The sequence below is a fragment of the Phacochoerus africanus genome, chromosome 8 (genome assembly GCF_016906955.1).
Source record: "Phacochoerus africanus isolate WHEZ1 chromosome 8, ROS_Pafr_v1, whole genome shotgun sequence".
NCBI lineage: Eukaryota > Metazoa > Chordata > Mammalia > Artiodactyla > Suidae > Phacochoerus > Phacochoerus africanus.
Genome location: NC_062551.1, coordinates 51,546,501 through 51,560,382, shown reverse-complemented (window position 1 = coordinate 51,560,382; position 13,882 = coordinate 51,546,501). Strand labels below are relative to the sequence as shown.

Sequence of the window (13,882 nt, the reverse complement as noted above, 5' to 3'; positions counted from 1 at the left end):
CCAACTCCCCGACACACACACGCTCCAATACACACTTCACGTGCCTGGCAGACACAGCATCATACCCAGAACAGCAGCCTGGCTGACGGGTCCCTGAGGAGCTCAGCCTCTGCGCGCTCGCCCATCCCCGGCCCCCGCCTCCCTGTTCACATTCATAGCATCTGGGGCCCTCCTAGAGCTGGACTGTGCCGGGCTCTGCCACCTGCTGCCTGATGTGGGTAAGTACCCCTGTCTCAGAGCTGAAAACCCAGGCTGGGGTAAACCCCAATGGGAAGAAGGAGGGTCTCCTAGCTTAAAACACCCCCAGCAGGAGCTCCCACTGTGGCGCAGCAGGATTGGTGGGGTCTTGGGCGCTCTGGGGCACAGGTTCAATCCCTGGCCCGGCACCGTGGCTTCGGGATCTGGCGTTGCCACAGCTGCGGCTTAGGTTGTGGCTGCAGCAGATCTGATCCCTAGCCCGGGAACTCCGTATACCCTGTGGCAGCCAAAAAAAAAAAAAAAAAACAACCCTACCAAACAACAATGACAACAAAACACCCCCAGCAGGGGCAGGAGGTTCCCCTGCCTCCACAGGGACCAGCACAGACACCCCAGCCAGCCCTTTTCTGGCGCACACAGCTGAGCACCACAGCCCCTAGCCTGTCTCCACGCCTTTGCACATGCTGTTCCCTTTCTGGGCTGCCCCGCCCCTGGCCCACTCCCCAAACTCCTGCTCCTTCTTTCGTGTCCAGCAGCCACCTGGCCCCTGCTGAGCACCCTGTCCCTGGAGCGGTTACTCACTGGTCCAGTGCCCGCACCCCTGGGTGGGCTTCTCGGCAGCCTTGTCCTGCCGTGCCGCTGGGTTTAGGAGTTTACCTCCCGCCAGTCTTCCTCTTGGGTCCTTCTGGGTCTCTCGGCTGGGTGCTGGCACTGTCCAGCACAGAGCCTGCAGCTAAACTGTCCTGTGGCGGGGGGGGGGGGGCGGGCAGGGGATTGGGGGACTGGCTCAGTCCTGCCTTCAAGAAGCCCAGGGAGGAGTTCCCGTTGAGGGGCAGTGGAAACGAATCCAACTAGGAACCATGAGGATGAGGGTTCGATCCCTGGCCTCACTCAGTGGGTTAAGGTCCGGTGTTGCCAGGGGCTGTGGTGTAGGTCACAGAAGCGGCTCAGATCCAGTGTTGCTAGGCCGGCAGCTGTAGCTCTGATTGGACCCCTAGCGTGGGAGCCTCTGTATGCCTCAGGTGCGGCCCTGAAAAGACAAAAAAAAAAAAGCAGCCCAGGGAGGGAGATCCCCCCTCAGACACCTGCTGGGCCCCCCTGATGGGACTGGGGCACTGGAAGGGGGCAGAGTCCTGAATTGGTGGAGGACAGAGAGGAAGCAGCTGCTTGAAGGCCTGGAGGCAGGAGAGTCGCCCTGGGGAGGGAGGGGCCGTGTCTGCTCTCAGGGGAGCCCTGCAGGCCGGTCAGTTCCCTCTTCCCTCGTCCGGGCGCTGTTTTGTGGGTGTCTCCTCCACCTCTGGGGGCCTCCTGCCAGCAGCGACCGCAGGGAGACAGGACTCTGGGAGGGCGGGGGGCATGGTATCTAAGGCGCCTCCTGCCAGCCCCACCCCGCTCCTGCCTCAACTGGAATGTGTGCAAGGCTCCTCCACCTACCCAGCAGGAGGGAGCAGAGCCCAGCGTGCGTGCAGCCGAAACCCTGAAGCACTGCCCGCAGTGCCCGGCTCTGCCTCCCTGAGACCGGGGGCAAGGACGCCGTGGGTCCAGGCCTCTGTGTCCCCATCACTTCCGCCCCACTGGGGCGGGGGCAGGAGGAAGGGGTTACTGTAGAAAAGCATGTTTGCCACATGTGGCTCCTGGTGAGCCTGGTACGTGCACACGTCGTCAGCATTTTATGCGAAACATTTGGAGCAGCTGGTAAATGGGCCGGTCGGTGCCCAGCGAACGTGAGCTGCCAGTGTTGCTGTGTGCCGGTGTTGCTGTGTACCGGGCCCTGGGCTCCGTGGACTCCTCCTGACAACCACGAGAGGCGGCCACAGCTGCCGGCCCACTCAGCAATGAGGAAGCCGAGGCTCAGAGAGGTGAAGTCACCTGCCCAAGGTCACACAGCTGGGCCCTGGAGGAACTGGCCTCTGAACATGGGATTGCATCCTCTGTGGGCCCGGACTCCCTGAGGCTCCGTCCCGGCTTCCTTCCCTCCCAGGGCACAAGTGCCCAGGCCCTGTAGGCCCTCCGGCGGGTCCTGCCCCAGGCAGCACCGAGATGTGCCGTCTCGGTCCCTTACCTGGGGTGCCGAGGAGGGAAGCCCCTCGGTCCTTGAGAGCAGAGCGCACAGGACAGGGCGGGCATCCTGGGGAAGGGGCGGGGACAAGGCCGGCAAACCGGTCGGGTGGCTGGGCTCCCAGCTCCAGGGCCTCTCAGCAGTTGGGCCTGTGCTGACGCTGCCTGGCGGTGGGGCTGGCACAGCAGGTCAGCGGCGGCGGCAGTGGGGCAGGGAGCTGGGGCGGCAAGGCTGCTATCAGGTACAGGGGACCCCAGGCTGGGGGGATGGGTGGTGGGCAGGAGCCATACCCCTGGCCCCCAACCCTCTCTGACCCCGACTCCATTCCCACCCCCAATTCCTCTGGCCCTCGGCTTCCCCCGTCCCTGCCTCCAAACAGCATCCTTCCCCCCCTTCTGCTCTGGGCTCTTCACATTTGAAACCCAGTGCACCCCAGCTTATCCCCAGTTCGTGAGCCTCTCCCCAGATTGGACCATGCTGACTTCACCTGCTCCCCTTGAGTCCCCCTCCCTCCAACCCCTCATTGTCCCCAGGGTCCCAGCCCTGAAATTTCAGCAGCTCAGTGGCTCACTGACCCCCACCTCTCACCGCACGGGTTTCAATTCCCTTCAAAAGGCACCAGCCTTCATCTCTCACCTCCCGCAGCAGTGCGCACCCCCAGAGCCCAGTTCCCCTCTGACTTTCCTCAGCTCCCAGCCCACGTCCACTCGGCACCCCGCTGTCCTCTCTGAAACTCCCAGCAGCTCCTAAACACCCAACCCTTGGAAATCTCACCCACCCCAAATTACCCCCTAACACCCCCTAACCGTTCCCTGTGCTCCTGCCTCGGGCCATCCCTCCCCGTCCTGCCCTCTCACTGTTACTCTGAAGAGCACCTCTGCCCTATGTGGGTGACCCAGGACCGTAAAATTGGGGGTGGGGTCTCATCCATCCCAGGGCCCTGGGAGCCGTCCCCTGGGTGGGATCCTGCCGCTGGTGTCCAAGGGGCTGGGTGCTGAGCCTGGCCTCTCCCTCTTCCCCTTCTCCAAGCAGGCCCCCGGCCACCATGCACAAGCACTGCACTGTCCACTTCTCCAAGGGCTCCCTGCCTCTCCGGACCCCTACTGAGGCCTATTTCTTGGACCCAGAGTTGGGGCACCAAAAAGGTAGGGGTGCAGTGTGGGGGAGAAGAAAGACCTGTCGTGGATGGGCAAGCCGGAGAGAGAAGCCCCCAGCACTTACTAGAGAGCCATCTGCATAAGGGACCCTGAGCGAATGTGGGAGCCCAGGCTGGGGGTGCCTGCAGGGGAGGCCCACCTGGCCTGCCCCTTCCCTAGCGTGGGAAGAATTCCCTCCCAAATCGCCAGGCCTGGGGGGCGGGGAAGCAACACGGTGGGGGGTAGGAGAGCCAGCCCCGACCCCACACTGAGTGTGGATGGACCAGGCGGCATCCAGCCTGCCGTGGTGACCTGGTGACCGCAGGTGCTCCTGCTTGGGGGTGGCGATGGGACGGTTACCTCCCATTAGGGCTGATCCAGCCTCCTCGGGGCCTGCACCTCCCAGGGCAGCCCCGCTTCCCGCCAGCCTGGTCTGAGCCGAGGTGCGAGGTGCGAGGCTCACCCCTCTCCCCAGTCGCCACCCTGCCCCCTTTCCCCTCCCATCCCTTCAGCCTCCTCTGGGCCAACCAGTTCAGCTCCCAGTGGCTTCTTCTCAGTCCCCCTCCCCCCACCAGGAGACACCCCAGGGACTGAGGAATTTAGGGTAGCAGGGACTCCGCACCGTCACCCCCCAGCCCCTCCCCTGGGAGAGCACAGGGCACGGCCTGGCCCACACCCCCTCCTCATTTTCTCTGGCTTCTCCCAGCCTCCACCTCAACACCCGACCTGGTTCCTGCCAGGGCCCCTCCGGGATCAGGGACCCAGACCCGGTCACCCCCCACTTCCTTCCTTCCAGGATGCTGTCGCCAGTGCTGCCATGACCCAGCGGCACCTCGAGCCCACAGGCCCTGTCGGCCATCCCCCCAGGTGTGCTGGCAGCTGGCCTACCATGGCCACCAAGGGGGTGGCGGCGTCTGTCGCCGGGGCACCCAGGCCCCCATCCTGCAGCAGCAGCAGCAGCAGCAGCCCCAGCCCCAGCCCCCACCTCCCAGACCCCTGCGGCAGCGGCTCTGCCCTGCTCTGGGAGCACAGAGGGGGCCATCTCCAGCCACCACTGCCCCCAGGCAACTGGCCAGCGCCCTCCAGCCACCCCCCGCACCCACCACCTCACCCACAGCAGCACCCGCCATGGCCAGAAGCAACCCAGCCTTGCCCTCCGCAGTCGGCATCCTCCTGGAGCCCAGCAGGCCCACGGAAGCACGGCCCCTGCCCACCCCTTCGGCCTGCGGCTCCTTCACCTCCTACAACTCCGGTGCTCACCCAGCCTTCCCTTCCCAGGGCTCTGTTCCTGCCGCCTCGCTTCCCGCCTGGGCCTGGGGCCTGCCCTCCTCACCCCTCACCCTGGTCCCTGACCTTGGGCCTCAGGGCAGCCACCTCGGCTTCACCTGTCACGATCCAAGGCTTCCAGGCCAGGCCTGTCCGAGGTGCCTCTGTCCCGGGCTGGCCCACTTCTCTCCCTCTGCTGACACCCTTGCTCTGCCTTCTCTCTTCCTGGCCCCCACCTCCAGTGCAGGGGGCTGATGAGCACCGGCTTGCTGGCCAGCTCCGGCGTGGGGGAGACAGGTCAAGGGAGCAGGTGCAGCGAGAGGGAGGGGCCGGGGGATGGAGGGAGCACATGCACGCCCCCTCATTCATTCTGTGACTCGGTACCGGATGCAGTGCGGGGCCGGCTCTGTTCTGGGGGTGCCACAGCGAGCAGGGCAGGTAGAGACCGCTGCCCTCATGGAGCTCAGTTCTATTGGCTGTGAGGGCGGGGATACAGGGAACTTGATAAATCAGGTTCAACAGTGTGCCCCCAGGTGATGATGGGGCTGGCAAAGAATCAAGCAGGGTGCATCGGGGATTGCAAAGGAAACAGGGCCATCAGGCGACATGTGAGCAAAGATGAGGCTGTGCTCTCAAGTACGGGGCAGCAGGATCAGCAAAGGCAAAGACTCCGGGGTGGTCTGTTCAAGGGACAGCAAGGTCTGGATGGCTGGAGCCGCGGGAGGGAGGAGGAGAGGGTCAGACGGGGTCCAAGAGGGCAGAGGGCAGCCAGATCCCAGGAGCCTCATGGCCAAGGTGAGGGCCTGACCTTCTCCCCCCTGGGAAGGCAGGAGCCACGAGGGACAAGATGACTCAGGATCTGACTGTAGGAGGCAGGGTGGGAAGCAGAAGTCCAGGCCAGAGGTGCTGGCAGCCTGACCAGGGAGGTGGCAGAGGACTTGGGGACATGTGCTGGTTTCTAGGTCTGGTTTGAAATTAGAGCAAGAGGAGTTCCAGTCGTGGCGCAGTGGCAAGGAATCCGACAAGGAACCATGAGGTTACGGGTTCGATCCTTGGCCTCGCCCAGAGGGTTAAGGATCCGGAGTTGCCGTGAGCTGTGGTGCAGGTCCCAGACGCAGCTCAGATCCTGCGTTGCTGTGGCTGTGGCGTAGGCCAGCAGCTAGAGCTCCGATCCGACCCCTAGCCTGGGAACCTCCATATGCTGAGGGTACGGCTCTTAAAAAAAAAAAAAAAGGTAGAGCAACAGCTAAGAGGGGACTCAGCTCCAGGTCAGGCACAACCTCAGCACAAGAGCCTCTGGGCCTCATTTCACATACAGGGACACAGACGCTCCATGGGGTGAGGTCAGCCAACGATCAGGCAGAGCAGGCTCAGATCCTCCCTGGCCACCACCTGCCACCTCGGCCTCCCAGCTGTGCCTCCAGGCCAGGCCCCTGGCGAGGGACAGATGCTGCAGCCCACAAGGCTTCCATGAAATCGGGCGTGTCATCCCCACCATGCCCCAGGAGGCTGGCCCCGCGCCCCCACCACCAAGTGCTGCCTTTCTGGTGCCCCAGCTGCGGGTCTAAGAAGTAGTGCTCAGTGGGTGCCCTCTGCGGAGTGGACGCTGGAGCGCTTGCACACCAAGTCCTAGGACCCAGATTTATACTTGATCCTGAGCCTTCAAGGGCCACTCCAGATCACATTGACAGAGGGCCTGCCCTTTGGCACCCACACTCCCTGGCATCTCTGCGCCCCATTTTCCGGAGGAGGGGACTGAGCCTCCTAGGGGCATTGCTCTGCCCAGGTCATTCGGGAAAAGGTGGCGGGGCCAAGACCAGAAGACGTGTCTGCCTGGGGGCAGGGGCTCATGGAGAAGGAGAGGGACCAGGGTAAGCGCTGAACAGGAAGCCAGCCGAGGAGCCTCTGGGGGTCGGAGCCTGTCCGTGCTTGAGCCAGGCTAGCCAGCAGAAAGGAACTTTGCAGTGTGGAAATGGGGTGTCTTAAGTATTTGAGGGCGTGGCGTCTGAAGAAAAGCCCGTGGGATTTTTTTCCCATGGGAACCATGAGCCTGGGGCCAGGGCAGCCAAGTGCCCGCACACCCCTGGGCCAGGGCCAGGGGGCGTCTAGCCTCCCAGGCTTGGCCTGGTGGAGCTGGGGCCCGGGGCGGGAGCACATCTGGCCCTGGAGGAGGGGGCTGCCTGCAGCCACAGAGACCTCTGGCCGGGGGTGTGTGTGTGTTTAACCTGAGTCACAGCTGGGAGTCAGGGAGGGGGCTGCCGGTGCAGGCAGGGGCTGGGGGTGGGCACGGGGGAGGGCGGAGGGGAGGAGGGTGGTGCCCGGGCAGCCTCCCTGACTCAGCTCCCCCCTCACCAACCCCGGCCCCCAGATATCCTGACAGAGGATGATGTGTACTGCAGCTGCCTGGCCAAGACCCTCTGCCACGTGCCTGTCCCTGTGACCGTGGGTTTCTACGCCCCCTTTGGCTGCCGCCTACACATGATGCTGGACAAGATCACAGGTGAAGATCTGTGTGCTTGGGGAATGAGGGCCGAAGGGAAATGGAGCCTCTGGCCCCTGCCCTGCCCCAGGCTTCCCCAGACCCGCTTGCCCCCGAGGCTGATCCGCCCCAGTCTAGGCGCCCAGAAGTCGGCCTTAACCAGGCCCCTCCCCACGCCTCTACTCCACCTCCTCCCCCTCTCTATATCCCTAGCAGGGAATCTTTCTAAAATACGCAGCTAGCCCTGTCCTTCCCCTGCTCCAAGGCCTTCCAGAGCTCCCCAGCACCCGAGGGGGAAAGTCCAGCCTCCTCCCCGAGGCCGCAGGCTCATGCCGCGTCCTTCCTGGCCTCTGTGCTCCTCCGACCCATCTCTTCTCAGCCCAGGGCCTGGTTCCCTCAAGACTCCCACCAGATGCTGCTAGCTCAAGACCGCAGCTGAAACTGGGCCAGTTTGGCGGCAGCTCGGCCCTGGTTCAAACCCTTCCAGAGCTCAGACCCCAGCCCCGGTCACGGCCACAGAGGCCCGTGGTGACTCTTGCCTCCGTGGGCCCAGCCCTAGTGAGCATCTACTGAGCAAGCGCACGTCCTGCCCCCGTGCTGTCACAGAGCAGCCAACAGGGTCCTGGGAGGAGGAAAGGTTCGGCTCGGAGGCAAAACAAAACAGTCGCGGGCAGCTTGGGTTCTGCACCGGGTGACTCCGACTCATGCACTCTAGTTCACTCACTCGCCTCCCAGCAGGCAGATCCTGCCCTGACCTCTCATGATCCATCCTCCCAAACATTCCCCCAGCACCTCCTCGGCATCCAGGGAACACAGGGTGACCAAACATCCGGGGCCCTGCCCTTCCTGGGCTCACAGACCAGCAAGGGAGACAGACCTGTCCCCAGACAGGGATGACCCAGAGTGGGCAGGGCTGGGGTGGGGGAGCCCAGGGTCACCTGACCCAGCTTGGGGGATCAGGGAAGGCTTCCTGGAGGAGGAGACGGCTGAGCTGAGAGCTGGAGGAGGAGCAGTAAGCCAGGAAAAATTGGATCGAGGGTGTACCCATGCCGCCCAGCATTTGTCTTCCTCAGCACTGGCATGCATTCTTTCATTCCTTAGACCCCTCCCTGCCCCTACCCATCCTCTCTCCTCTGTGGGCTCCATTTCTGCCCTCCTCAGACGCTTGCCTGCTCAAGCCTGGCCCCAGACCATGCCTTCCGGCACTTCGGCACCTTCTCAGCTTTTTGCGACAGGCCCCGGTTCTCCGTTGACCCTGCAGGCCCCCCTCCCGGCCTAAGCCGGGTCTCGCGGCTCACGCGGTGCCCCGCGCCCTTATCCCCCGCAGCGCTGATGCAGCAGGAGGCGACCCAGCGCGAGGCCGAGGAGCTGCAGCGCGTGCAGTGGCGGCCGCGGCCCGTGCGCGGCTGGGGCTTCCCGCAGCTGCTGTGGTACCTGGTTTTCCTGCAGCCGGTCATCACCGAGGTGCACCTGCGGCGCAAGAACGTCAAGTTCCTCTTCATCCGCTTCAGCGCCTGGCAGTACGCGGGCACCGACAAGCTGTGGGCCGGCCTGGTGACCACGCTGTGCGAGGGCATCCGCCAGCACTACGGCGCGCTGCCCTTCAGCGTGTACTCCGTGCTGGGCAACAAGCCGGCCACGACGCCGGACTTCTGCCAGCGCGAGTGGCACTGCCGGCGCCGCGTGTTGCTGGCGTTGCTGGCGCTGCTGGCGGCGCTGGGCCTGGGCGTGGGCCTGCTCTACCTGTCGGTGGGCGCCAGTGCGTCCGGCCACGGGGGCGCCAACGGCAGCCTGCTCCGGGTGTTCGGCAGCGCGGCCACCACGCTGTCGGGCTCGGGGCTGCTCATGGCCGTGTACTCGGTGGGCAAGCACCTGTTCGTGAGTCAGCGCAAGAAGATCGAGCGGCTGGTGTCTCGCGAGAAGTTCGGCAACCAGCTGGGCTTCATGTGCGAGGTGAAGAAGGAGGTGGAGCTGCTCACCGACTTCCTGTGCTTCCTGGAGATCTACCAGCGGCGCCGGCTGCGCGTTGTGCTCGAGGTCACCGGGCTGGACACGTGCTACCCGGAGCGCGTGGTGGGCGTGCTCAACGCCATCAACACGCTGCTATCGGACAGCCACGCGCCCTTCATCTTCATCCTGGTGGTGGACCCCAGCATCCTGGCCGCGTGCCTCGAGAGCGCCGGCTCCATGAAGGGCACGGCCGACAACGGCTACCTCTTCCTCAACCGCACTGTCACGCTGCCCTTCTCCGTGCCTATCATGGGCCGCCGCACCAAACTGCAGTTCCTGCACGACGCGGTGCAGAGCCGCGACGACCTGCTCTACCGCGAGATGACGCGCAAGCCGCGGCCGCCGGGCCGGGGCGGGGGGCGGGGCCCGGGCCGGGGCCGGGGCGGGGGCGGCGAGGGCGCCGAACTCCTGGCGGTGGAGACTCAGCCCGGGGCCCAGCGCGCGCACAGCCTCATCGACGCCGAGGCTGCGCGCCGCATCCAAGAGGCGCTCTTCTGCCTGCACGACGAGCGCGACTGCCTCTACGAGTACGTGCCCGACAACGTGGTGTCCATGCGGCGCATCGTCAACACCGTGCCCATCACCGTGCGCCTGCTGCAGCAGCAGCAGCAGGGAGACTCCGGGGGGCCGTCGCCGCGCCAGGCCGTAGCTTGGGTCGTGCTCGCCAACCAGTGGCCGTGCCGCCTCAGCTGGGTGCTGCAGTGCCTGGAGGACCGGCAGCAGGCCGGGGGCGCGCCCGAGGCCCGCGCGCGCCTCTGGGACGTGTTCTGCGACAACAGCCGCGAGCTGCACACCATGACCAAGGCACTGCAGAACGTGCTCGACCTGGACGGCGACCCCGAGCTTTTCGAGCGCTTCCTGGGCACCGACTTCCCCTTCACCGTGGCCGAGGCGCAGAGCCTGCTGCGCTGCACCGTCAACCTGGACCACTCCATCCGCCGCCGCATGGGCCTCATCCGGGCCGTCAGCGCCCTCAAGCCGCCCAGCCCGCCCAAGTCCCCGGCCCGCGACGCCCCCCACGCAGCCAACGGAGCCAACCCCGCCCCCGGGGCGGGGCGGGCAGACCACCCTGCAGGGCACTCCTCTCCGCGGGCCAGGGAAGCCCACGACCCCCGGGACAGGGCACACGCGGGCAAGCCCAGACCCACGGCCTGAGCGCCCTTCACTGGGGGAAATGCAGCCCAGGTGGGCTTGAACGGAAAGCGCAGCAAGGGGCAACACCCGTCTGCCCCCCATGAGGGTGCAGGGGGCCTGACTGGCCCGAGGCCCAGGATCCAGTGTCCGCAATGAGGCCTACGGTGGCCACATTCTCCAGACAAATCTGTGAGCCAGAGAGAGCTATTGGCAGTAGCAATCAGGGGTGGGGAAGTAGGTCAGTGCCAGCGTCTGAGCCGGGGCAGAAGGACCCATGAGAAATGTGGGGTTCAAGCGCAATAAATGAAGATGTGAAAGCCTCGGATTGGTCTTGGTGCCCCAGTCTCCCAGGCTCAGCGAGGGCTGGGGACCGGGCCTGCCCTGTCCTGCCAAGCCCACTTCATACCCAGGAGACTGGCAGCCTCCTGGCTGGCATCCTGGCAGCAGAAGGGGCTGTGGGGGCGGTGGGCGAGGCCGCGGAGGCAGGGGAGATGAGATGAAGGCCAGACGGATGTGCCGGTTGACTCAGGCAGTGAGAGCGCCCAGGCCTCAGGGGATCCAGGTCCTTGTCCCCACACCCTAGCTTGCCCCTCTGTGGGCAGGGCAGGTGCTGGCATTTCCGAGGGCGATGTCCCTGGTGACCTCAGCAGGCTGCTCCACTCTCGGGGGTGGCCCCTCCCCTGGTATAATGGGTTAGGACTCCCTGGCACCTCGGTCAGCTGAGGCGGGTAGCGCCACCTCCCCCCAACAAGTAACTGTCTGTCCAGGGGGTCACTCCAGGGCCACCTGATGAGCCCTTGACGAGGACAGGGAAGCTGAAGAACAGAGATGGGGCATGTGTAGGACACGCTGATGGGCGCCAGAGCCGGGCCGTGGTGGGGGTTTTCCTAGGGCTGGAATCTACCATCATCACTCCCTGCCTCCCCTTCCACCAGTGCGACAGAGACCTGCCCCCTCCTCTGGGCAGACGGCCACCCTCTCTGGCCTGCGAGCCCAGCCCAGTCCAGCGGCGGCGGGGGGACCAACATTTAGCATACCCGGTGTGACCAGAGGTCTAGAGTGTGACTTCTGAGCCAGGACCGAGAGCTGAGAGGACATGCAGCCTGGGGGCGGTACTGGGCTCATGCCTTAGCTCCAAGGCTGGGCAGAATATGCCAACCTCCCGGGCCAAAAGTGGACACAGGACAGAGAACCAGCCCGTTCTGGTTAGAGGAGCTGCCGGGACAGAAGCGCTGACAGTCCTGGCACGGATGAACTGGTGGCACAAACCTGGACCTGTTGGGACATGTTTTCCAAAAGCAGGGGGAAGGCCTGCCCAAGAACGAGGCCACCACTGAGAGAGACACGCACAGGTCCTTGTGGCACTGTTAGATGGGTGTCTCTGCAGACGGTCTACTGGAGCCAACACACACCCCTTCCCTTTTGCTCCCAAGCCAGTATGACTTGGGCTTCTGTTTCTTTTTTATTGTTCTTTTGTCTTTTTAGGGCTGCACTCACGGCATACAGAGGTTCCCAGGCTAGGGGTCGAATCAGAGCTACAGCTGCCAGCCTACGCCACAGCCACAGCCACGCCAGATCTGCGATCTACACCATAGCTCACGGCAATGCCGGATCCTTAACCCACTGAGCGAAGCCAGGGATCTAACCTTATCCTCATGGATGCTAGTTGTGTTCGTTAACTGCTGAGCCATGATGGGAAATCTGGGCTTGTTTCTTACCACCCAGAGTCCAGGTGGAAACAAACTGGCCCCAGGAACGGGGTGCCCGGGAGGCAGGACTGGCCTATAGATTCCGGTGACGTCAAAGCAAGATTGAGGACCCCCACCCCGAGCCCCGCAAGCCCCAAGAGGATGCTGCTCCATTACGCGGTCCAACTGATCAGTGGTCAAACTGTTGCCCAATTTATCTTAAACTCTGACCATGTGCCTGCCAAAGCTAGAGCTTCGGGAGACTTTAAAAAGTTCCTGCTGTGGCACAACAGCATCAGTGGCACAACAGGATCTACAGCACTGGGACGCTGCAGCCTGGCAGAGCGGGTTAAGGATCTGGCGTAGGTCCAGTGTGGGTTGCAACTGTGGCTCAGATCTGATCCCTGGCCTGGGGATTTCGTATGCTGCAGGGCGGCCAAAAAAGAAAACAAAACCAAAGCACCAGGGTGTCAGAGCGGCTGGGTATGGCGAGATGGCTCCCTGCCTGCCAGCCTTCGCGGTCCTACAGTGGGGCTTTTGTTGGGAGCCTGCACGGGGAAGGGAGCGCAGGCGAACCCTGTCCCTTCCCCGCCGTGGCCACGAGAGGCAGGTTTACCCTCTCCACTCTGCTCCCCACTCGCCTGCCGGAGCAGCAGGGTCTCGAGGCCCGGGGGACGGCAGAGCCACCAGAGGGCATGGGGCCCGGGCTCCGGAGTCACCTAGTGAGAAGAGCTGCCTGTCACCCTGAACACCCATGTGCATGAAGTGTCCTCACGGCTTCCCCCAGAGCATGTCCGTCACTGTCTCCAACGTCCCCCTTTCACGTGGGATCGGGGTCCTCCCATGACCTTGTTTTCCCTGATTACCCCGATAAGGACCCTGTTGCCAAAGAAGGCCCCCTTCTGAGGTAGCTGGGGGGTTAGGACTCATAGCTTTGCGTGTTGGGGGGGCGGAGGCACAATTCAACCCTAAGGAACAGTCGGGAAGGCCGAACTTCCCACCACAGGCTAAACGCGGTGCAAGGAAGAGCAGGGACAGGGCTGGGGAGAGGAGCCCCCCAGGCGCCACAGGAGGGAGAGGTGCCCCTCCTGCCACCAGCCCTGGATCGCCAGCCTGGAGGTGGAGGGAGCGCAGAGCTCCCAGCGCTGCTCTAAGGGCCAAAACCCCCACGGGGGTTGAGTCCTGGGCAACAGCTAAATCTGGCCCAAGACCTACTGAGAGTTTGAAGGGACTGTACCAACACACCCACCCGGCAGAGAACAGGGGTCTCTCAGCATCTGAAGCCAAGCTCACACTCCCCAGTCTCTCTGAGAAGGAGGCTGAGGGAGGGCAGCCTGGCGGGGCTGGTCCCAGCGCCACCTCACACCGGCCAGAGCTGTACCAGCTGGAGGACAGCGCTGCCCATGGTTCGGGAACTGGCCATGGCGCAGGCATCTCCCCAGCAGGGTGGGAGCCACAGGCCAGTGCCCGATGTGCATGGCTCCCCCGAGTCCCCCACCCAGATGGGCCCCCACCTGTAGCTGTGGTTAGGACACTTGATACGGAAGTGACTGAAGAGCAGAGACGGGGCCAGATGGAGAGGTGTTCATTCCAGCCACCGGGCAGCGTGGGTAGGAAATTTCTGGGTTCGTGCAGGAACTGAAGGGGTCCCGGTCAGCGGCGCTGTGAATCTCGTAACCTTCGACCGCATCCCTCCCCTCCTGGAGCTGGCCTCCCACTCGGGGAAGGAGAAGTGGGTGCCAAGGCCTTTCCCCTTAAGTGGTTCTCTCTTCCTCTGAAGGGCGAAGCTCAGATTTCCCAGAAGTGCCCAACAGCCCTCCAGCCACACCCCAGAAGCTGCCGGCGACCCGCCAGACCCCAGGGGGCAGGGCGCTCTCCACCTAAATGTCTAGGGCTGCCAGGGATGGCCTGG

At 64.2% G+C, this 13,882-nt stretch overlaps 1 protein-coding gene across 3 annotated transcripts; it reads left to right on the top strand.

Annotated features, from left to right (window-relative positions):
* Positions 1 to 1,232: 1,232 nt before the first annotated feature.
* Positions 1,233 to 10,599, top strand: NKPD1 (NTPase KAP family P-loop domain containing 1). Of its 3 annotated transcripts, XM_047792646.1 has the most exons (5): positions 1,233 to 2,498; positions 3,287 to 3,402; positions 4,190 to 4,645; positions 7,028 to 7,159; positions 8,466 to 10,421. In XM_047792646.1, exons 2-5 carry the CDS (start codon positions 3,303 to 3,305, stop codon positions 10,301 to 10,303), a joined length of 2,526 nt encoding a protein of 841 aa, XP_047648602.1. In that variant the 5' UTR covers positions 1,233 to 2,498; positions 3,287 to 3,302; the 3' UTR covers positions 10,304 to 10,421. The 3 variants fall into 3 exon arrangements, with proteins under 3 accessions (XP_047648602.1, XP_047648601.1, XP_047648603.1); XM_047792645.1 differs by lacking the exon at positions 1,233 to 2,498 and having other exon boundaries at positions 2,510 to 3,402; positions 8,466 to 10,599; XM_047792647.1 differs by lacking the exons at positions 1,233 to 2,498; positions 4,190 to 4,645 and having other exon boundaries at positions 2,510 to 3,402.
* Positions 10,600 to 13,882: the final 3,283 nt, after the last annotated feature.

Excerpts from the sequence above, each read along its gene's own strand:
- NKPD1 (XM_047792645.1), top strand. The coding sequence starts at position 3,303 with ATGCACAAGCACTGCACTGTCCACTTCTCCAAGGGCTCCCTGCCTCTC. Across the intron at positions 3,403-4,189 it reads AGAGTTGGGGCACCAAAAAG|GATGCTGTCGCCAGTGCTGC; the intron begins GTAGGGGTGCAG and ends CCTTCCTTCCAG. Across the intron at positions 4,646-7,027 it reads CTTCACCTCCTACAACTCCG|ATATCCTGACAGAGGATGAT; the intron begins GTGCTCACCCAG and ends CCCGGCCCCCAG.